The sequence below is a fragment of the Cheilinus undulatus genome, linkage group 6 (genome assembly GCF_018320785.1).
Source record: "Cheilinus undulatus linkage group 6, ASM1832078v1, whole genome shotgun sequence".
In the NCBI taxonomy this organism is placed as follows: Eukaryota; Metazoa; Chordata; class Actinopteri; order Labriformes; family Labridae; genus Cheilinus; species Cheilinus undulatus.
Window position 1 is genome coordinate 6990666 of NC_054870.1, and position 24814 is coordinate 7015479.

At 40.9% G+C, this 24814-nt stretch overlaps 1 protein-coding gene across 3 annotated transcripts in view; it reads left to right on the forward strand.

Annotated features, from left to right (window-relative positions):
- Positions 1 to 24814, forward strand: part of LOC121511082 (PH and SEC7 domain-containing protein 1-like) — a 105228-nt gene that overhangs the window by 39108 nt on the left and 41306 nt on the right. For all 3 annotated transcript variants that reach the window (XR_005992020.1, XM_041789612.1, XM_041789611.1), the window contains exons 6-7: positions 351 to 588; positions 1785 to 2044. Coding sequence is in view for 2 of the 3 variants with exons in the window: in XM_041789612.1 (XP_041645546.1) it covers positions 351 to 588; positions 1785 to 2044 (498 nt within the window). In the remaining variant the exon portion in view is untranslated. The remainder of the gene's footprint in view (positions 1 to 350; positions 589 to 1784; positions 2045 to 24814) is intronic.

Below are 24814 nucleotides of genomic sequence, written 5' to 3' on the forward strand. Positions count from 1 at the left end.
CAACGTGGAAAACCTCATCCAGTGACTCACAGACAATGAAATGTGTTGTTGGCAAATGTCTTCAAGTTATGTCAACAACAATAACGTGTCATTGCATCCCTGCCCTCTACGGGTTGAAACCATCTACTGCAACTGTATTATTGCAAGAGTTTTCTCTTGGCTGATCTGGTGCTCTTTGATGTACGCACCACTTGTCTTCACCACTGAGCTCAGAAGTTACCGGACACATTTTCACCATGTGGATGCTGTATGCCGTTCCCTGAGATCAGAAACCTTTCTTAAGCTGAGGTTGATGATATTTCTACCCGTGTTTTCTACAGCTATGTTTTTATTTATTTTCTATCAATCAGGCCTTTGGACGGCTCATCCAACACACACGGCGGCCTCAAGTCTCCAATCTCCCTGGGGAGTCCCCGCCGACCCTCAGAGAGCAACCTCGACTCCTTCAGCCGCCATTTTGAAAGCATCATGGAGTCCCATCGAGCCAAAGGTACCTCATACAGCAGCCTGGACAGCGTCGACCTCCTGACGTCCGGTTCCACGTCGGTATTTACCTTCGACCTGCCGACCCTCACCCCTGAGATTCAGGTAAGACTGACAGGATGAGTCACATCGCTACTTCCTGTCCGCCTTTCTAACCATTTCAGACCAGGTGTGGGGTGGCTTGATTTTCATCTTGGTGTACTTTTAGACGAGTCTCGCCACATCAGGGACACAGAGACAGTAACCATGGGACGGTCACACTTCCTGTTTGTACTTTTCAAAGTTAAAGTCCAGCTAAACATTTTGGTGGAGGGAGACAGTCACCTCGCTTATATAGAATGCTTTTATTTTGAATGTTCTTGGCTTTGTTCAACAACAACCTTTCCAAAAAAGTTGGGACACTGTGTAAAATGAAAGTAAACACACAAGTCAATTACTGTTAAATCTCATAAAGCCATATTTTATTCACAATAGAACATAAACAGATATCAGATGTTGAAACTGAGACATGCCATAGGCAATAGTGCAACCCCATTGCATCAGAGTTGCAGGCTTTTGAACTGATCATGGATAACAGGCTGGATGGCTCTTTTCCTCTTTAGTCCACAGGATATGGCATCAGTGGTTTATCTGACCACAGAACAGTTTTACATGTTTTCCCTGTCCATTTTAAATGAGCTTTGATCCAGAGAAGATGATGGTGTTTCTGGATCCTTTTCACATCCAACTGCCGTATGACATCAGTCCGTAAATGTCTGGAAAGTGGGGGACCAGTTGATGGTGCTTTGAGAGAGGACTGTTGTCCCATTCTTGTCTGATGTAGGATTCTAGCTGATCAACAGTCCTGGGTCTTCTTTGCTCGTTCCTACTACCTTTCTCATGTGCTTCTCTTTAATGTAGCAAGGTGGAGATGATAGAGACTTCCTGAATTCATGGTCACATGACGACACCTATTGTGAGAGGGTCAACTTACCCTCTGGCTCATCTTACCCCACTCTCCCCTCCACGGTATATTGCTAGAAATCAACATTGGCCCAACATTTCTTTGTCCCAAGTCATTTGATGTCTCATGAACTCTTCCTTAAATTCAATTGTGACACAATATACCTAGAAATCTTGCATCCTTTAGTTTTTGACCATTTCCTGTGAAAAAAGTGGTGTACAGTTTTCTCTTTCTGTTTTTTCTACAGTTCAGATCTTGAAAGGCCTTATATTTGATTCTTACAGTGTGTAGGAACCCAGTATAGGGAGATTAATTAATGCCCCCTCACTCTAACGCCATTATGTCTCCTCCTCCTCAGAGTCAGATTTGTGACAGCGCCAAGCAGATCATCGAGCTGAGTTTCGCCCCGCTGGCCCATCCGGAACTGTCCGCCCCCTCAGAAAGGTCTCGCTCCTCCTTCACCCTCAGCACCTCCGGCCCCGGGCTCCGAGGCGGCTCTAAAGACGACTCTGGACCTCCAGTTAGATCCAAATCAGAGAAAGAGACGTGGCGTCGCTCCATCCTCAAAGACGGCTTTCGCAAGGCGAGCTCAGTCCCGTCACTTAACAGCAGCTCCAGGTAAGTTGGAGAGGGTGGTAGAGATCCTAACTGCAGACAGGAAGTGCTGGTTCTGGTTCCTGTTGTTTCTGCAGATTCCAGATGTGCTCAGGGTCTGCTAGAGCAGGGGTTCTCAATGTGGGGGCACTGAGAGGGGGTCGTCAGATGCCTTTAAAAAACTACAAATATATTTTTTTAATGATTCCAAGTTGTATATTTTACCATTTTTTATATTTTTATGCCTTCAATTAATTAAATGTAAAATTAAAAAATGGCCATTTGGTGAGATTCATGCTGAAATCAAAGTTATGTTCAAAATCAGTAAAAAGTAAGCTTGCCCACAGATTCAGGTGGGCCCCTGACAACCTTAGACTGGCCCTGAGTAGATGTGATTTAATGGTAGTATCAATGCATCTGTGTTGGATCAGTAGCATTGGTACTAGCATCCTGGCTTACAGTTATTTCAATTTAGAGCGGAAAAGTGTTCTAATATCGAAAGTATTTATTTGTGCCACTTTCTAACCACTTTCCTCGCCCATTTTTGCCACTATTATTTGCCACTTTGTGAATTTGTGCAGTTTATACCCATTTTTGCCACCTTTCACCAATTTTTGCCACAGTTTAATCAATTTTGTTTAGTTTCCCACCAATTTCTGCCACTTTTTAATCCCATTTCACCACCCTCTACAGCCTTTTTCTTCCACTGTAAAGGCGCTTTTGTCACCTTAAAACCCTTTCCACCTCTTTTTCAGCCCATTTTTGCTCATCCTAAACCAATTCTAGGCGCCACTTCTAAAACTGACTAAAAGTATGTTTAGTTTTCGTCAAGATAACAAAACTAGACTAAAATGTAACGTTTTTGTCATCTGGCATTCAAAATCTGTGATATTTCTCCACTGTGGGCGAATCTGTCAAAAAAACAATGTATCTGTAATTATTCAGCCTCTCAGCTGTAGAAAGCAGAGACCCCAGGTTTGGCAGGATGCACTGAACACACTAACATGATTTGGTACCAGATTTAGGCAAGAAAATAAATGTTTTGACTAAAAGTAAAGACTAAAATGTGAGGACTTTTAATGGACTAAAACTAGACTAAAATGTTTAGTTTTTGATGACTTAAACTAGACTAACACTAAAAAGGGTAGAAATGACTAAAATGCGACTAAAACTAAAATGCATTTCATTTAAAGACTCAAACTATGACTAAAATTAAAAACAGCTTCCAAAACTAACACTGATTGATAGTGGCAATGATGGGTCAAGGGAGGCAACAATAGGCAGAAAGTGGCGAGAATTGGTTTAGGATGAGCAAAAATGGGCTGAAAAAGAGGTGGAAAGGGTTTTAAGGTGACAAAAGCGCCTTTGTCACCTTTATTTGACTGTTCTTGAATGTGTGTGGCTGTATTCAGCCACCCACAGGTACCATAGGGGTCCCGGTTCCAGGGTTTAATAATGATGTGGCTCTCTGTGGTCAGTGGATGGATAGATGGATTTTAAGAGTAATGTCCCTGTGTGAGGACTTAATGGTGCAGTGTTGCTCATCAGCCACTGGATGGTGCCAGAGTCTGTCTGTGTGAGGGCGTTTACTGAGAGGATTCTGGATCTGGTCCTAACTGTCTGAGGTTTTGAAGGGTAAAACGCTGAAAGTCCACCCTGTGCCTGGTTTTACGGACAGAGCTAAACCGCCACGCCTTAGAGTCAGCAAACTTTTAAAGGGCCCTTGATTTAAGACTGAGGACTGACGGTAAATAAAGAGAGACCTTTGATGCCGTTTGTGAGAGGCTGGTGTGGTTTAAAGAGACAACTCTGTCATTCATTTTATTTATAGAAAACACATTTAGAGAGATCGCTTATTTACAACGATGCTGTAGTACACAATAAGACAGGCAGACAAAGATCAGTGTATTTACAGCCAACAGAGATTTAATTTGAAATATGAATTCCAAATTAAGAAACACACTGTTTTTATAGTTACTGTTCAAAAATAGGACAACAGAACATGACAACACCCTGCCCTCAGCTCTTTCAGGATGCTCATATTAAATTCAGGAATTAAAAAAATAAACCATTTTAAGCTACAATCCCACTGCAGCCAACTCTGAGTTTTTGCTGAGATCTGATTTGTTTTCCTTGGCTGTCCACATTATGAACATGCTTCATATGGCCTGTATGCAGACTGTAATTTAAACATGTCACAGTCCTGAACAGCTGACCTGACTGCTGGGCCCCAAAACATGGTCCAGCTCATAAAAAGGAGACTTGATTGGACCGTGACGCTACGTATGTTGGCGTCTTTAGCCTCTGCTTTAAGGATTTTATACTGCCCTTTGGCTTTACAGCTACGTCCTTCTGGGGCTACGTTCAGACATTTCTATTAAAATTCTTTCAAAAACAGGTCGGTGAAGATACAACCCCTCAAGTTTTGCCTGCATAGAAGTGTCACCCTAAAAACCTCTGAGGTCTGCCTTCATCACTGCTGTCTTCCCCATTTGTTAGCTCTGTGTGAGACTCAGTCTCCACTAATTCTGTTGCCTTCTGGCTCAGAACTGTGACAGAGTCGCTCCATGATGACATCTAGTAGGGCTTTTCCATTGTATTGAGTGGCTTGGATCTACTTGGTTTGGCTTGGCACAGCTGTCCAGTGTAGCTGGGGATTTGCTTTTAAACCACAACTGAGCTACCTGTTTAAGGGCGCATCTAGAGCTGATGACACAGCATTTTGAGTCATAGGTCTTAAATAGCTGTGCTTTAGTAAGCAGTGTTGTGTTTCACCAAAAGAAGTACAGGCACTGGTTGCTTCTACTTCAAAGTTTCTTCTTCTATTGGTGATCTGGCAAAGTTTGGTGCAGCGGTTGCTACTTCAGCATGTCTGTAAGGCTTCCCAGAACGATGACGAACCGCTGTGACATCCCTGTGGCACACTTGGAGGTGGTGCAGGAGGCTTGGGCCCTGCTCCAGAGCAGGACCTTTCTGGGCATAGCCTGGTGCTACCAAACTGGTGATGTAAAAGTAAATCAGAACAGCTTGGTTTGGATCGGTACGGCCAAAAATCACAGTGGAAAAGACCCATAAGTCACTTTCAGTGTGACCTGGCTTTTCAGACTGAAACAAAGATCAGCTCAATATCTGATTTAGAACCACATATGAAAGTGGTCTGAACCTGATATGAAAAGATCAAATCCAATGTGACTACTACTGTTTAGACTGTCAGAAAAATTCAGATATGAGTCACATTTCTGCAATGTGAACGTAGCTTTTATTTTGTTTCTCTTTTTTATTATCCAAAAAGAAATTAAAGAATGAAAACCAGTTTGTTTTTCATCTCATCATTTCTGCATTCAGTTCATAAAAAGGAAAATTAGAGAACGCTGTTGATGGAACATTCTTTTTTTCTTATATATGTGAGCTGTTGCAGGTGTTGAAAAAAGGGAATGTTATATCACCAATGTTTTAAAAATGGCAGAGAGATGAAGTATGCTGAATTATTTACAACTTGTCTGTTTTGGTGAAGGAATGTTACATCACCAGTGTTCTAACAATGATATAGGGATGAATTTTGTTGAGTTTCTTCATAACTCATCTATTTTGGAAAAAGAATGGTAAATGACCAATGTTCTAATTATTAGAGCGAGATTAAGTATGTGGAATCATTTATAACTTGTCTGTTTTGGTAAAAGAATGCTACATCCCCAGAGTTCTATAATGACAGAAAGATGAAGTATGCTGAATTATTTATTATTCGGCTGTTTGGGTAAAAGAATGGTACATTACCAGTGTTCTGATGAAGATAGAGAGATGAATTAAGCTGAATTATTTATGACTAGTTGGTTCTGGCAAAAGAATGCTACACCTCCAGTGTTCTAATCATGCTATGGAAATGAAGTATGCTGAATTAATTATGACTTGTCGGTTTTGGTAAAAGAATGTTACATGACCAGTGTTCCAATAATAATGAGATATAGTATCCTTTTTTTAATAACATGTCTTTTTTGGTAAAAGGATGTTATATCACCAGTGTTGTAATCATGATGTAGATGAAGTTTGCTGAGTTTAGGATTTATGGTCATTCTGCGTGTTTCAGATCATATCCAGCAGTCCTAAAGTCTTCATGGGAAGACCTGATCTTACAAGTGGGACTCCCTGCTATACATTGATGCCCAGAGGTAGTTTGGGATTGAAGGAACCAAGTACGTACCCTGTGGCATTCATTTGGGGCAGCTGTAGACCAGTTGAATTGGTTGTCTCTCAACTAGAAGGTTGGGGTTAACCTCCATCTGCTCCCTCTGCTGTATCAGCAGTGAATGAATATGTATGAATGGATTTGTTAATACTGATGGACACTCTCCATGGCAGCCTTTGCCATCAGAGTGTGAATGTGGAGTGAACGAGTGTGAATCGGTGGTAAAAGAATGGCACAAGTTCAGTTCATCACCTGTTATAGAGGTATGTGATGACATTTCTTTCAAACCCAGCGTAGATGAGCCTCAGATGAACTCTTCAACTTTGTAAACGGACTTGAGCTTGTGCTTTTCTAGCCATCCAGCTACTCAAAGGAGAATCACACCTACCATTCACACCCTTTCACTCCACATTCACACACTGATGATAGTGTTTGTTATGTAGAATCAGCCACCAGTATTAGCTTATCCCATGAAAACACACTGAGACTAGTTACTCTATAAATCAAACTCTGACTTTAGTTACTCTATAAATCAAACGCTGGCTTTAGTTAGTCTATGAATCAAACTGGCTTTAGTAAGTCTATAAATCAAACTCTGGCTTTAGTTAGTCTATAAATCAAACTCTGGCTTTAGTTACTCTATAAATCAAACTCTGGCTTTAGTTAGTCTATAAATCAAACTCTGGCTTTAGTTACTCTATAAATCAAACTCTGGCTTTAGTTACTCTATAAATCAAACTCTGGCTTTAGTCACTCTATAAATCAAACTCTGGCTTAAGTTTGTCTTGAAATCAAACTCTGGCTTTAGTTACTCTATAAATCAAACTCTGGCTTTAGTTACTCTATAAATCAAACTCTGGCTTAAGTCACTCTATAAATCAAACTCTGGCTTAAGTCACTCTATAAATCAAACTCTGGCTTAAGTAACTCTATAAATCAAACTCTGGCTTTAGTTACTCTAAAAATCAAACTCTGGCTTTAGTCACTCTATAAATCAAACTCTGGCTTTAGTTTGTCTTGAAATCAAACTCTGGCTTTAGTCACTCTATAAATCAAACTCTGGCTTTAGTCACTCTATAAATCAAACTCTGGCTTAAGTTAGTCTTAAATTCAAACTTTGACTTTAGTCACTCTAAAAATTAAACTCTGACTTTAGTTAATTTTTACATCAAACTCTGGCTATAGTTCATCTTTACATCAAACTCTGACTTAAGTTACATTATCAATCAAACTCTGCTCTTAGTCTATAAATCAAGCTCTGGCTTCAGTTACTATTTGCATCAAACTCTGGCTTTAGTTACTCTAAAAATTAAACTCTGGCTTTAGTAACTCTATAAATCAAACTCTGGCTTTAGTTACTCTATAAATCAAACTCTGGCTTAAGTTACTCTATAAATCAAACTCTGCTCTTAGTCTATAAATCAAGCTCTGGCTTCAGTTACTATTTGCATCAAACTCTGGCTTTAGTTACTCTAAAAATTAAACTCTGGCTTTAGCAACTCTATAAATGAAACACTTCATGTAATTCTTCTTTTAGCTACTCTTATTCTTTAATCTTGGTTCTTTTGGTAATGATGAATTCTAATTTTATCCATAGTTTGTCTCTGATCAGTGTTATTTGGAGGCAGATTTTTGGTCAACCTTTTTTTAGGGCCTTTTTTTTTTGTTTTCAGCTCCTGTCTCGAGAAGCTCAATATTTTTTTCAGGGCTAGAGAAGCTTAAGGTCGTTTTCAGCTGGAGCTCTGCCGGCTCATAAACACATTCAGATATTCAAAGAATGAAATAAAAACACTCAGACTGCTGCTGGGAGCTCTCTGTGCTCACTCTGGAGGAGTTCCCTGGTTTCCTTTGGCCCCTGTCCACTCCCCGGGCTGGGTGTGGACGCAAAGAATTCAAATTCAAACACAAACTTTATTGTTCCAAGCCCCAAAACAACGGCAGGGAAAGTTTCCTGAAACTGACCAACTAAGAAAGACGGGAAGGAAAAACAGCAGCTTCTTCTTCTTCTGTCACACTCTTCATCGTCCCGTAGAGAAATTCCAGATGGATTCATTCAGCGTTTCAGAGAGGGAAAGGGAGGAAAGACGAGCCTCTCATGTCAGAAAACTCCAGACACTCCCTGAAAATCAGCTCAGATCTTCAGTAACCCCCCTCCCCTCCTCCTCTCTGTGTAGATCTTTTCCATCTGCTGTCTGACCTTTGACCTTTGACCTCCTTAGTCCCAGCCGGTGGTGTTGCTGCTGCTGGTCGAGGAATCAGAGCGGGAAGACTTTCTGTAGCATCTTGAGGTTTACTAAAATGACTATTGTAGGGTAACTTTATTAAAACTGGATGGTACAGGTTAATAAACTCTGAGGAGTTTTAGAAATACTCTCAGTAAAACTAATCATCTCTACACATTAAAACCTTAAGTGTTATTTCAGCTTCTATAGTTTTGAATTTAACATTTAAATTTAAATGGTTAAATTGAACTTTTATCCCTGAGTTTACATTATCATGTCTTTCCCACTGTAGACGTTAAAGCATTTATAGCGTTAGTCTTACTTCTATATGTTCGTCTCAGCAGTCATAAGGTTCTGTATGTCAACTTAATTCATTGTGCTAAACTGTTAAACATCAAAAACATCAAGTCCTTCAGAAACATGAGCAAATGACTCCCAGCAGGGGTCACTGTTCAACAGGAAACATGTAAACACATGTTAAACACTCTGCCCAAGGGCATGATGGGAAACACTGCCCTAGTATCCCTGATTTAAATTTGCAGTGGGAAGAGCTCAGATCAGTTCAGGCTACAGAGTTGAACTAACACTGGTGGATCAACACTGTTTTATCACTCCAACACTGAAGGCCATTATACTCAGAATGGAGTTAAAACACTTTAGTTTTTACTGTGTACAAATTAATGCCCATAGTCTGTAGTCAAAGGGGTTCAGAGGGTTTTTTTAATCCCATTTTAATATGATCTGACTGAAAGAGCCTAGAGCAGGTAGTTTTGTTTACCTCTTCTTAATCAGTAATTGGGAAATAGCTTATTTCTTGATATTAGATTTCTCATTACAAATAAATTAATAATCAGTGTGCTTTACACCCAAAAGATTATGATTTGAAATAAAAATATCAGAATTAGGAAACGAGCTGTTTCCCAAATACTGTTTAAAACATGGAAATACCTGCTCTTGGCCCTTCCACACAGTTCAGATTAAATAGAGAATCCAAAAACAGAAAACATAAAACCTGACATTTTCCATTCATCAATTTCTGGTTTTCCCTCCTAAAAAAAATGAATTAAAAAATGTAAAATTGTTGGTTTTCTATCCCGTTGTTTAGTGTTCTGATCAAAAAGAGCAGATCCAAGAACAGAGCACTGGTGATGTAACATTCTTTTTTTTTTTTCAAAACCTGCAGCAGATATAGGAATAAAATAATGTTACATCACCAGCGTTTTGTTCTTTGAACAAAAAAATGATCAGATGAAACACGAACTGTTTTTTTTCTCTCCCTCTTTTTTATAATTCCTAATTTAATAATAAACGGCCTGAAAGATCCCAGGGCAGTTTGATTTAAACAGAAATTGTGAAACAACTTGTTTCTTGATTTTGGATTTCTCATTTTTAATGAGAACTCAGTCAGTGTATTTTATAGCCAACAGATTTTTGATTCCAAGTAAAAACAAAAATCCAGAATCAAAAACAAAATTACTGTTGAAAAGTAGGGGCACAAAACATAACCTTTGTCCTTCCACAGAGTTCATATTAGATTAAACAGAAAACAAACAAAAAAAAACTTTTTGTTTTATATTTCTCTTTTTGTTGTCTGAATTGATTTTTTTTTTTAAATTATTCAATTTTCTTTTTATTAATTTGTTGTCTGATCAATAAAAGAAGATCAAAGAACAAAACTCTTGTAATAAAACATTCTTTTTTCACAACACCTGCTGCAGATGTAGGAATAAAAGAATGTTACATCACCATTGTTCCATTCCTTGATCTGCCTTAACTTTGAACAGATGACAAACATTATTTTCTGTTCCTTTTTGGAAACATAATTTAGAAATACATTTTTTTTCATTCTTGACTCCCAGTGTTACGTGATCTTCCTGAAAGCACCAACACCAAGTTTTTTTTAATCAAAGTTTCATTTTCTTTTCACTATTTGACCTGCCTTCACGATGACCTATGAACTCGCTAACAGCAGATATCGTCATGACGACAGTATGCTGATTGGTTGGGATCACACCTGTAGTGCTGTCTGAGACGATGTGTGTGTATGTGACAGAATGTTGGGACTCCTTTAGTGTGATCAAAACAAATAGGACAAGAGTTTTGTAGCACAGTTTGACATGCCACCATTGCAGCAGGCAAACAAACAGGAAAACCCCCTGTTTATTTAGAGACGATCTTAGTGAGCTGTGAGAGGGAGCTCTTTGATTGGTGGATCACAGGGTCAATAATTAAACAGCAGAAAACAGCGAGACTCAAATGGAGTTTTTGGTCTGTTTCATCCTGATGTTGTTCAGTCTGTTGGGAGCAGAGTCTTGGTTCTGGAGCGTTTTTACCCTCTTAGACTCGTGAATGTTCTCTGTATTTATAGCAGCGGTTTTTTCATGCTGCTCTTAAACAGAACCAATAGATTTTTTCTGCTCGCCACGCCGTCGTTCCTAGCGTGAACCACACTAAATCACCTCCATGTCTGTAAGAGCGGGTTCATTGAGCTGCTCTAAAGGCAGTGAATCTTCTAGGGAGAAGGAAGAGGAAAGGAGGTAAGAAGAGGAGAGGAGAGTGGAGAGGACAGAGTCAATAGTCCCTATCTGCAGACTCCCAACCAGCAGCTCCAGGACAGTAGTTTCAGGACTGTAGAACTAGGACCCCTCTTTTTTTGCAACAGTGCCACCCAGTGAAGTGGATGTGAATTGCACAAGTTGATAAGAGTTGCAAAGGTAAAATTATGTTAGAAAAAGATATTCTACACCTTCTACATGATCTTCATTTGGCTGTTAGATTCCCTAATATGTATATTTAGTTTTAAATAAATCAGACTTAACTCATGAAGTTTCAGTCATCCATCACTGAACTGAACAGAAGAAGAATTACTTATCTGGATTAGTTAATTATTAATCTGGATTAATATGAACGCTCATAAACAACAAACATGTGCACAAGTAGGGTCCTAGTTCTGAGGGTCCTGAGGTTATAGACCTGAAGTTTGTGCCTATGAGCTTGCATATAGAGCCTTCTCTACAGAGGAGACAAAGAGAGGAAGGAGGAGAGGAGGAGGAGGAGGAGGGGCCTCCGGGTCAAACGGGAGGAAACACGCTCCTCCTCCCTCTGAGCGGAGGAAAATAACTCAGCTGATGGAGGGAGGGGAGGGAGGAGACAGGCTGAGAGCAGAGGACGGAGAAAGTTGAGCTGAGAAGTTTTCAAAGAAGAGACTGAGAGGAGACGATTAAAGTCCGGGAGAGACCGGGACCAAGAGGAACACAGAGCAGTACCAGGAGGACCAGAGACCAGGAGGAACAGAGGGAGTAAGGATCCGTCAGAGCAGCGAGGAAAAGCCCTGACCCAGACTGAGGAGGGAAACCAGGCGGATTAGAGAGGAGACACTGCTGGGGGAGGAGGAGGAGGTCTCTGAGTCAGACAGAGGGGGAGCTGGGACCCGATGATGTCATCATTTGATGATGTCATTATAGTAACATGTGGATGATGTCGCCTGGTTTTCTAACTTAACGCCCCGTCTGTGTGGATGCTGCCTGATTGGTGGATGTGAGAGTGTGGTGGGGCCGAGGCAACATGGCCAGCTACCTGCTCTGCTGGGGGGGCGGGGCTTTGGAGGACAGGTACATGTACGCCCCGCCCTACCCAGCTGTGTACAGGTGAGGAGATTGATGATGATCACATGAGCCGGGTATCTTATCTCAGAAAGATATGATTTTTCACCTTTACCTGTATTATAAACCGTATTAATCTAGTCTTTCTTCTATTCTCCCAGAATAAACAACCATCTTACTGAGTTGACAAAAGTATGACAGAGCTGACAAACATTTGACAGAGTTGACAAACATCTGACTGAGATGACAAACATCTGACTGAGATGACAAACATCTGACTGAGATGACAAACATCTGACAGAGTTAACGAACATCTGACTGTCAGAGTTAACAAACATCTGACAGAGTTGACGAACATCTGACAGAGTTGACAAACATCTGACAGAGTATGAATATCTGACTGAGTTGACAAACATCTGACTGAGATGACAAACATCTGACTGAGATGACAAACATCTGACAGAGTTAACGAACATCTGACTGTCAGAGTTAACAAACATCTGACAGAGTTGACGAACATCTGACAGAGTTGACAAACATCTGACAGAGTATGAATATCTGACTGAGTTGACAAACATCTGACTGAGTTGACAAACATCTGACTGAGTTGACAAACATCTGACAGAGTATGAACATCTGACAGAGTTGACAAACATCTGACAGAGTATGAATATCTGACTGAGTTGACAAACATCTGACTGAGATGACAAACATCTGACTGAGTTGACGAACATCTGACAGAGTTGATGAACATCTGACAGAGTTAAACATCTGACAGAGTTAAACATCTGACAGAGTTAACAAACATCTGACAGAGTTAAACATCTGACAGAGTTAAACATCTGACAGAGTTAACAAACATCTGACAGAGTTAAACATCTGACAGAGTTAACAAACATCTGACAGAGTTAAACATCTGACAGAGTTAACAAACATCTGACAGAGTTAACAAACATCTGACAGAGTTGACGAACATCTGACTGAGTTGACAAACATCTGACAGAGTTGACGAACATCTGACTGAGTTGACAAACATCTGACTGAGTTGACAAACATCTGACTGAGTTGACAAACATCTGACAGAGTATGAACATCTGACAGAGTTGACAAACATCTGACAGAGTATGAATATCTGACTGAGTTGACAAACATCTGACTGAGATGACAAACATCTGACTGAGTTGATGAACATCTGACAGAGTTGATGAACATCTGACTGAGTTGACAAAAATCTGACAGAGTTAAACATCTGACAGAGTTAACAAACATCTGACAGAGTTAAACATCTGACAGAGTTAACAAACATCTGACAGAGTTAAACATCTGACAGAGTTAACAAACATCTGACAGAGTTAAACATCTGACAGAGTTAACAAACATCTGACAGAGTTAAACATCTGACAGAGTTAAACATCTGACAGAGTTAACAAACATCTGACAGAGTTAAACATCTGACAGAGTTAACAAACATCTGACAGAGTTAACAAACATCTGACAGAGTTAACAAACATCTGACTGAGTTGACAAACATCTAACTGAGTTGACGAACATCTGACTGAGATGACAAAGATATTACAGAGTTGACAAACATCTAATAGAGTTGACAAACGTCTGACAGAGTTGAAAAAATGTAGATAATGACCCAGAAATGTAATAAACTTTTGACATAAAGTAAAAAAGAACCCCTCAAGCATTACAGCAGCTGTCGTCTAAAAACATCTGCTTTTAAAATTCTAACAACTTCCCAAATGTTCCACACTTGTTTTAGAAACTTTTTTAAAAAACAAGCATGAAATACAAATCAAACTGTGGAGTCATTATTGTTGCAAAACTTTGTCATATTGATTTTGTCCTCAGATTTTTCTCCCTCCATTCAAACCTGCCTTTGTGCTCTAAACTGCCTCCTTGTTCTTAGATTTTCTCTGTTTGTGCTCTAAATGTCTGCTTGATCTCAAATCTTTAGTTGCTGGTCAAATCTCCTGATCAAACCATTCTCCTCTAATTCAGGTTGATTCTGCTTGTTTGTCAAACAGACTCTCTGATTTTTTTTTTTTGTGGCTTACGAAACTTTCTCTGAGCCCTGATTGTATTTCTGCTCTGGAGAGTTTGAAGAGAAATCTGAACCAAAAATCAATAAGTCTCAATTTCAGAATGCTAAAATGTGCTCTTACGTTTTGTAACAATTTTGACTCCATAATGTCGGGACCTTCAAGTGAAATAAGGAGAGGGTTTAAGGAGGAGCAGTAATATCTTCTTTGAGGAGTGTTGAAGCTATCAGACCAGGATGCTGACATGAGCAGATTACTGAGAGTCCATTGACCTCTAGGTGTCATATGACCCTCGGCTGACCCTGGGGTCCTCCTGATACAGGGGGTCTTTGTCTCTTTCTTGGTTTGTTTCAGTGTTAAACTGCCTGGGGTTTGTGATCTGACTCAGCAGAAACTGAGCTCTGCTTGGAGGTTTTCTCCCTGCATCACTTCAAACAGAATCCATAACCAGCATCCCCGTGTGTTTTAGTGAGTCTACGGCGTTCTTCTGAACTCAGCCCTGCAGGCAGATTATCTTCTCTACAGTTTGGAGGAAGTTTTTCCTCCCAGCATCCATTATAGATCAAGAGCTCAGCAAGGCCTGGTTCCTACATGTGAGGCTGCACTCTGTTCACCACCTGCTGCTTCCTCTAGACGCAAGACGGATGATCACAGGTCTGATGATGTAGCAGCAGTCCTACCTCCATGCCGGCTATCAGCAGGGGCGGGGGCTTTATGATGTTGGGCAATCTGCTATTGGTACGTTGCTGTATTATGGGCCACTCTAGTAAACATGAAACCTCAGAGGGATTGTCTTCAAACTTTCCACTAATAGCCACTGTGATTCAAGGATAAACTGACTGGACTCTGGAGGTCAAAGGTCACTCTGAAACCTTAACTTTCTCTGTAGTCTAAAGTTTATTAGGAACCAGGAACTGGCATCATTAAAGACACCATATCAATCATACTACCACAGAAACCAGATCTCCTCTCTTGACCTGGTCTTCCCTGTCAGCCAATAGTACACCTGAAGTCCTGCAACCACCTGAAGTTGGTCTGGTTTTACTGCAGCATGAATGAGTCATGAGAGCATTTCCAGGTCTCTGTGCAGCATTAGACAGCAGTGACAGTGAATCTACATTAGTCATTATGAGTGGAGCTGCTACAGCAGATATAAACGCCCACTTCAACTCCACGTCTGTTTCTCTCTGGCCTGATAAAGAATGCCGGCAGCATTAGTGTTTCAATACAGCATCTAAAAAGGTTTCATGTTGGCGTTTCACTGACACCAAGCAAGGGAGAAATACAACAGTGATTAATTCGACCATCTGAGAAGGAGCACAGTAGATGAGATTTAAACATGGAAGCAGTTAGATAAAGGTCGCCCAGAGTGACTGCAGTCATAGAAATGTTGGCCTATAGTGGCTGCAGTCATACAAATGTTGGCTTAGAGTGGCTTCAGATGTAGAAATGTTGGCCCAGAGTGGTTTCAGTCATAGAGAGATTGGTCCAGAATGACTGCAGTCATAGAAATGTTGGCCTAGAGTGGCTTCAGTTATGGAAAGATCAGCCCAGAGTGGTTGCAGTCGTAGAAATGTTGGCCTAGAGTGGCTGAAATGGTAGAAAGGTCAGCCCAATTGGCTGAAGTCATAGAAAGGTCAGCCCAGAATGTCTGTAGTTCTCAAAATGTTGGCCCAGAGGAGCTGCAGTCACATAAATGTTGGCCATGAGTGGCTGCAGTCCTAGAGAACTTGGCCCAGAATTTCTGTAGTTCTAGAAAGGTGGGCCCTGAATGTCTGTAGTTCCAGAAAGGTGGGTCCAGAATGCCTGTAGTTCTAGAAAGGTGGGCCCAGAATATCTGTTGTTCTAGAAAGGTTGGCCCAGAGTGTCTGTAGTTCCCGAAAGGTTAACCCAGAATGTCTGTAGTTCCAGAAAGGTTGGCCCAGAATGTCTGTAGCTTGAGAAAGATGGGCCCAGAGTGTCTGTAGTTCCAGAAAGGTGGGCCCAGAATGTCTGTAGTTCCAGAAAGGTGGGCCCAGAATGTCTGTAATTCCAGAAAGGTTGGCCCAGAATGTCTGTAGTTCTAGAAAGGTTGGCCCAGAGTGTCTGTTGTTCCAGAAAGGTGGGCCCAGAATGTCTGTAGTTCTAGAAAGGTAGGCCCAGAATGTCTGTAGTTCCAGAAAGGTGGGCCCAGGATGTCTGTTGTTCCAGAAAGGTTGGCCAAGAATGTCTGTAGTTCCAGAAAGGTGGGCCCAGAATGTCTGTAGTTCCAGAAAGGTGGGCCCAGAATTCTGTAGTTCCAGAAAGGTGGCCCAGAGTGTCTGTAGTTCCAGAAAGGTGGGCCCAGAATGTCTGTAGTTCTAGAAAGGTGCGCCAGAATGTCTGTTGTTCAAGAAAGGTTGGCCCAGAATATCTGTAGTTCCAGAAAGGTTGGCTCAGAATGTCTGCAGTTCCAGAAAGGTTAGCCCAGAATGGCTGTAGTTCCAGAAAGGTGGGCCCAGAATGTCTGTAGTTCCAGAGAGGTTGGCCCAGAATGTCTGTAGTTCCAGATAGGTGGGCCCAGAATGTCTGTAGCTCGAGCAAGATGGGCCCAGAGTGTTTGAGTTCCATAAAGGTGGGCCAAGAATGTCTGTAGTTCCAGAAAGGTGGGCCCAGAATGTCTGTAGTTCCAGAGAGGTTGGCCCAGAATGTCTGTAGTTATAGAAATGTTGGCCCAGAATGTCTGTAGTTCCAGAAAGGTGGGCCCAGAATGTCTGTAGTTCCAGAAAGGTGGCCCAGAGTGTCTGTAGTTCCAGAAAGGTGGGCCCAGAATGTCTGTAGTTCTAGAAAGGTGCTCCAGAATGTCTGTTGTTCAAGAAAGGTTGGCCAAGAATATCTGTAGTTCCAGAAAGGTTGGCTCAGAATGTCTGCAGTTCCAGAAAGGTTAGCCCAGAATGGCTGTAGTTCCAGAAAGGTGGGCCCAGAATGTCTGTAGTTCCAGAGAGGTTGGCCCAGAATGTCTGTAGTTCCAGATAGGTGGGCCCAGATTGTCTGTAGCTCGAGCAAGATGGGCCCAGAGTGTTTGAGTTCCATAAAGGTGGGCCAAGAATGTCTGTAGTTCCAGAAAGGTGGGCCCAGAATGTCTGTAGTTCCAGAGAGGTTGGCCCAGAATGTCTGTAGTTATAGAAATGTTGGCCCATAATGTCTGTAGTTCCAGAAAGGTGGGCCAAGAGTGGCTGCAATCCTAGAAAGATGGGCCCAGAATGTCTGTTGTTCTAGAAAGGTGGGCCCAGAATGTCTTTAGTTCCAGAAAAGTTGGCCCATAATGTCTGTAATTCCAGAAAGGTTGGCCCATAATGTCTGTAGTTCCAGAAAGGTGGGCCCAGAATGTCTGTAGTTCCAGAAAGGTGGGCCCTGAATGTCTGTAGTTCCAGAAAGGTGGGCCCTGAATGTCTGTAGTTCCAGAAAGGTGGGCCCTGAATGTCTGTAGTTCCAGAAAGGTGGGCCCAGAATGTCTGTAGTTCCAGAAAGGTGGGCCCTGAATGTCTGTAGTTCCAGAAAAGTGGGCCCTGAATGTCTGTAGTTCCAGAAAGGTGGGCCCAGAATGTCTGTAGTTCCAGAAAAGTGGGCCCTGAATGTCTGTGGTTCCAGAATGTTGGCCCAGAATGTCTGTAGTTCCAGAAAGGTGGGCCCAGAATGTCTGTAGTTCCAGAATGTTGTCCCAGAATGTCTGTAGTTCCAGAAAGGTGGGCTAGAGTGGCTGCAGTCCTAGAGAGCTTGGCCACAAAATGTCTGTAGTTCCAGAAAGGTGGGCCCAGAATGTCTGTAGTTCTAGAAAGGTTGGCCCAGAATGGCCGTAGTTCCAGAAATGTTGGCCCAGAATGTCTGTAGTTCCAGAAGGGTGGGCCCAGAATGTCTGTAATCCCAGAAAGGTGGGCCCAGATTGGCTGTAGTTCTAGAAAGGTTAGCCCAGAATGTCTGTAGTTCTAGAAAGGTTGGCCCAGAATGTCTGTAATCCCAGAAAGGTTGGCCCAGATTGGCTGTAGTTCTAGAAAGGTTAGCCCAGAATGTCTGTATTCCTAGAAAGGCTGGCCCAGAAGTTCTGTAGTTCCAGAAAGGTGGGCCCAGAATGTCTGTAGTTCCAGAAAGGTTGGCCCATAATGTCTGTAGTTCCAGAAGGGTGGGCCCAGACTGTCTGTAGTTCTAGAAGTGTTGGCCCAAATTGGCTGCTATCATAGAAAGTTCGGTCTAGAGTGGCTGCAGTCTTGGAAAGGTCAGTCTAGAGTGGCTGCAGTCAGAGGACGGTCGGTGCAGAGTTGCTGCTGTGTAAAAAACAAGTATTTCCTGGACCGGTGTTGAGTGAAGCTCCCTTGCTGCTGCTGAAGAAGTTATTTCTGTCCCTGATGAATGGCTCTTGTTGGAGGAGGAAGGACGTGTGGACAGAAACATCCGGACTCACATTATATTTGTTCTCTGCCATCTATACTTGAGGAAAACAGCACCTACACACCAGAGAGCCACTTTATTGGGTTATGTTTGTGATGGTGGTGTTTGAATGAATTGTATTGGTTTGATCCAGGATCAGTTTTTTTTCCTGAAAAGTCATTGATCACATGGGGTTAAATCAGCGCTGCAGTATTTCTGATGTTCTGTAGCAGGAAGAGAGTAAGGAGATATTTACTGATAAGAGAATGGCTCTTTTTACCAGAACAATTTTAGCAGCAGGTTATCATGAACACAGCTGAAGTTTTGCTTGAATCTCCAGCTACAGTTACGAGAAAAAGTATGTGAACTCATTGGGATTTTTTGGATTTCTGCATAAATCGGTCATAAAATGTGTTCTGATCTTCATCTAAGTCACAACAATAGACAAACACAGTCTGCTTAAACTAATACTGCACAAAAATGATGTCATGTTTTTATTGAACAAAACATGTAAACATTCACAGTGCAGGGTGGAAAAAGTATGTGAACCTTTGAATTTAATAACTGGTTGACCCTCCTTTGGCAGCAATAACCTCAACCAGTCATTTCCTGTAGTTGCAGATCAGACCTGCACAATGGTGGGAGGAATTTTGGACCATTCGTCTTTACAAACCTGTTTCAGTTCAGCAATATTCTTGGGATGTCTGGTGTGCATCGCTCTCTTTAGGTCATGCCACAGCATCTCAATCGGGTTGAGGTCAGGACTCTGACTGGGCCACTCCAGAAGGCATATTTTCTTCTGTTGAAGCCATTCTATTGTTTATTTACTTCTATGCTTTGGGTCATTGTCCTGTTGCATCACCCATCCTCTGTTGAGCTTCAGTTGGCGGACAGATGGTCTTAAGTTTTCCTGCAAACTGTCTTGATGAACTTGGGAATTCATTTTTCCGTCAATGACAGCAATCCTTCCAGGCCCTGAGGCAGCAACGCAGCCCTGAACCATGATGGCCCCTCCACCATATTTCACAGTTGGGATGAGGTTCTGGTGTTGGTGTGCTGTGCCTTTTTTTCTCCACACATAGAGAAAAAAAATGTGTTCCTTCCAAACAACTCAATTTTGGTTTCATCTGTCCTCAGGATATTTTGCCAGTAGTGCTGTGGAACATCTGGGTGCTCTTTTGCAAACTTCAAACGAGCAGCAATGTGTTTTTTAGACAGCAGTGGCTTCCTCCGTGGTGTCCTCCCATGAACTCCAGTCTTTTTTAATGTTTTACTTATTGTAGATTTGTCAACACAAATGTTAGCATGTGCCAGAGATTTCTGTAAGTCTTTAGCTGACACTCTAGGATTCTTCTTCACCTCACTGATTATTCTGTGCTATGCTCTTGCAGTCATCTTTACAGGATGACCACGCCTAGGGGGAGTAGCAACGGTGTTGAACTTTCTCCAATTGTAGACAGTCTGTCTTACCGTGGACACATGAACATCAAGGCTTTTAGAGATACATTTGTAACCCTTTCCAGCTTCAGGCAAGTCAACAATTCTTGATTGTAGGTCTTCTGAGAGCTCTTTTGTGCGAGGCATAGTTCACATCAGGCAGTGCTTCTTGAGAACAGCAAACTCAAAACTGGTTTGTGTTTTTTATAGGGCAGGGCAGCTTTAACCAACACATCCAATCTCATCACATTGATTGGCCTCCAGGTTGGCTGACTCCTGGCTCCAATTAGCTCTTGGAGAAGTCATTAGCCTAGGAGTTCACATACTTTTTCCACCCTGCACTGTGAATGTTTAAATGGTTTGATCAATAAAAACATGAAAACATATCATTTTTTTGTGCGGTATTGGTTTAAGCAGACTGTGTTTGTCTATTGTTGTGATGAAGATCAGAACACATTTGATGACCAATTTATGCAGAAATCCAAGAAATCTCAAAGGGTTCACATACTTATTTCTGCTGTTAAATAAAGCCTAGGCGATTCATTAGTTGGTGTTATCATAATTCAAGATGGCTCCTTGATGGGTGAGTGTTGTGTAAATGTGTAAAACTTACATGTATGTTTAAAACCAGAAAACAGTCAAATTCAATTTGAGGTTAAATAAGATGGACAACAAATTGTTGGCACCATCTGTTAGGCTGTGGATTTTCACCTATTTTTTTGTTTTATTATTTCATTTTATTTTATTTTATAAACCAGTTGTTCCGATTCTGATACCAGTATCGGAAAAATGTCAGATACTGCTTAAAATGCAGGTATTGGTATCAGTGAGTACCAAGGTTAATATAGTTAACTAAAACTAACTAAATAACTTAAACCAAAATTCAAAAATCATTTTAGTAAACTGAAACTAAATAAAAACTAAGCTGTACCAAGAAAATGAAAACTAACTAAAACTGTATAGTGTGCTTACAAAACTAAAATAAAAAAAAATGGAGACAAAATATCCTTAGATTTAGTCTTTGACACAACCATACTGACTGGCACCGACACCCAAGTCGGGGGAGTGTACAATTGCCTGATCTGATTGGTTAAGACTTCACAAAGTGGTAGTTTTATGTCTGTAGTTTTATTCAAACATCATCATTAAGTAAATAAAATGATAAGTGAAGAGTAGCCTGTTTGAGTACATTTTTAAAAACGCTCACTCAACCCCTAAATCTTTCTGTAAAAAACTAAAACTAACTCTAAAACTAATAAAAACTAAACTAAACTAACAAACCAGCAGTCAAAACTTATAAAAACTAAACTGAACTCAAACACAGGAAGTGAAAACGAAATAGAAATTAAAAATAACGAAAAATCCCAAACTATTATAACCTTGGTGAGTACCCAAGTTTATGCACCATGCTAAATGTTAATATTACAAACCAGAAATCAATTCTTCACTAACGGAATACACTGCTTGCACCAGCTACTGTTTTTAGAGCAGCAAAGAAGAACAAAAGGACCCACTGCAAACCTTCCAGACCAGTGTTGTTGTACATGACGAGAAGTGACACAGTTTTAAAAGTTAAATAACCTTTGAACCAAAAATCGTTGCCTCTTGCTTGTTTTTCCTCTTGAAGCTAGCTGTTATGTCGTCCCATTGACGTTATTCTACCTTTGAATCCCTTACAACAGCATTTCTAGTGAGCCTGGAACTCTGTGACTTTCCAGGACTTTAAATTTCAAGTAATTTGCTAGTCTTTCACAACAAAGTCGGTCTAGAAAGTTTGCTGCGGTATCAGATTGGTTACTGGTATCAGCCAATATCCAACACTCTGGTATCAGAATCGGAATAGGAAAGGAAAACAAAGGTACTGGTGCATCTGTATTTATTTGGTTCATCTTTGCTGTGGCTTGTGAATGTATTGTTTTTGAACAGCGGAAAATAATTGATTTCTGATGTATTGCGCTAACATTTAGCATGGCTAAACAAAGTTAAATATAAAGTTAAACAAAACAGTATTGGTTTGCTGCATACATATGTATATGCGTTGATACCAATACCTGCATTTTTATCAGTATCAGACATATTTATTATGCTAATATCAGAATATGAACAACTCTACTTTAAATCTTATGCCTTATGCCGTCAATTCCTTTAATGATGCCACCCTTAAAAGCTTATAAATCACTCATCCTTGCCTTTGGTAATGTCCAATGCTTGCTCTTTGCCAGTTTCACTCTTTTCCAACACTGTTTCCTCCAGCTGACAGGTAGAAAACACACATAAAGAAGCTGAAAGTTTATCTTATCTTTGGCCTCCCTTCTTTCTTACAGAAGAAAACCACTTTTACAATAGAAAAGTCTCAGCCACTAGATACTACAACAGTTACAGCTTTATAAAAGAAGAAATACCAAAACCACAAAGAACACTTTTTAAAAACTATTTTTACATTTCCTCATCGAGCTCTTCTGTTTTGTATTTATCATTTAGTTCTTGTTTGAAGCTGGATTTGAATTTCTTTGGACTTTTTAGACTCTGGTCTCTGATTTGAAGACAAAAGTTTACCTGGATCACCTGGTCCAGTCCGACCCACTGAGGGGAAGTTGGACTTCATAAAGGGAAATGATATGGTTTCACCACTTCCTACTTTCAGTCTCATTCACAACTTTGACTTCATTTCCTGGTCATGGTGGAGCTTTCATCTGAACAAAGAGCTTAAATCCAGGCTGCTATGATGGATGGCTGATGGAGAGCGGACTCATGTCAACGGCAGTGGAGAGGTGCGTTCAATTAGAGAAACCGTCCTAGGCCAGAACAAAGCTGAAGCCAGTGGAAGTGATTCCTGAGGGGCCGCTGGTTGGTGTATAAGAGCCGCTGTGGTTATAAATAGATCACTGTCTGTGAGGCCTATATGCCGTCTTTCTGAAAGAAACAGGTAAATGGTGCAGGGTTAGGACGATCTTAGAGACAGTCAGGGGTTTCTGTGTGATCTGGTCTGGATTCAGTGTGCTGATCTAGATGTTTAGAGTTTGTTTCTGTAATTTAAGGAACAGAAAGAGAAAACTGGCTCAAACTGGACGCTAGGAATGCAACAGTACAACTGGTCCATGGTTCAGTACAGACCCCCATTTGTTAGTCATGGTTGTGATGGTCTGGCCTCTCTGACGTTTTAATTTTTTAGGTGAAGCAGTACAGGGTTAAGGTCTACTACATGTCAGTCTAAGGCACCGTCCTATACGATAAAGTTTTTTTGTTGTATCGGCATTTCATCCACACGGAAACGACATTTTGGGCGGCCGTAAACGCTACTTTTTGAAACCGGGTCCCAGAGTGAATAAATCTCTGAACGCTCACCATTTCATCTCCGTGTGGATGGCCAACTGCATCTTTCTTGAAATAATTACATCACACATAGCGTAGGCCACTTATGCTGCATGCACAGTCAAACGGAAACAACAATGGCGGAATACAGGGTTGTGTTCATGCTTCAGAAGCTACTGAGCTTATTAGGGCTTTTACAGCATACACCAGATGTTTTTAAATCCACCGCAGAAAGCAACCAGAAGGGCAACTAGGAGAAAGTTTGTGGCAGTTTTCTGTGATCTTCTTCTCTCTTTTGGTGCATTTCTGTGGCAGTGTTACAGCGCCACTTACATGCTTGGCATATATACTACAGCATTTTCAGTCGTTTTCGGTGGTTCTGTGCTTATGCGGACATTTCCTGAATGATCCCGTGTTTACAAAAAACTTTTTCAAGACAAAACGGAAATAAAGCATTTTTGTCTCCGTGTGGACAAGGCCTAAGTTTGAACAGTATTTATTAGCATAAATCAGCGTTTCCTACAGACTGACACTTACCCAGGGCAGTAAGGATCCATCCGGCTCTGTCTCTCTTTGGTTCATGCTCCTTTGAATAAAATTCATCAGCAGTATGATGAATAAAGACACTCTGATAACATCACTCAGCTGTGGATGTGTTTGACTCTTCATCGTAGCAGGTTTGACCTGAGTGTGAAGGGGGATGGTGGATAACTCATGTATGAATGTAGGGTTTAAGGTTTTTAAAACAAGTAAAAATTCTCTGCAGATAAACCTGGGGGGGGGGGCATCCTGCTGATGTGGGGAACGCCAATAAGTAAGGACTATCTAACCCCTCAGAGTCCTTTATTCAGATGTAAACCTCTGTATCTGTGTATTTAGTAGTCCTGTAAGTCAGGGCCCAAATCTTCACATTTTAGCACAAACTATTTAAATTCTACATTTGTGTTAAAATGTTCAGAGTTTCTGCCCTCTACAGGTTGAAACCGTCTCAATTATTCTGATAATTTCCTATTGGCTGATCTGGTGCTGTATAACATATCAGAGCCCAACAGTTACCACTCACTTTTCACCAACTGTTAACTTCACTAGTAGAAGCTGACAGCTGAAATTCCCACCCCACCAATCAGGGATGATGCTGTGACACAAGGGGATTGTGGGTAATGTAGTGCTGTTGTCTGTGATTGTGAAAAAAACCCTGTCTTTATTAAAAGACGGTCAATAAAAGACTTGATTGTCTCTTCTACGGGATCATATATCTTTGGTTCACCATTTAAACTGTCTTTAGATGAAAAAGTGTTAAATGATTTGAAATAAATGTTATATGTCTGGAGATTTTCAGCAGATTAAAACAACACTGATATGTTGCTAAACCCTGATGTTTTACGTCATGATATGAAACTTTAGTATTGTTACACCTCTCCTCAGTTCCTCCTACAGACTTAATTTTGTCTTTTAAAAGCATGAAAATTATCCAGCTAGTTATGCTGGATCCACTTTTTTGCTATCTTTGACAGATTTCAGTAAGTACTTTTAAAGTTTGATGATGGTTTTTGGCTTTCAGACTTTAACAGTGAGTGTGTATGTGATAGAATGTTGGGACTTTCTTA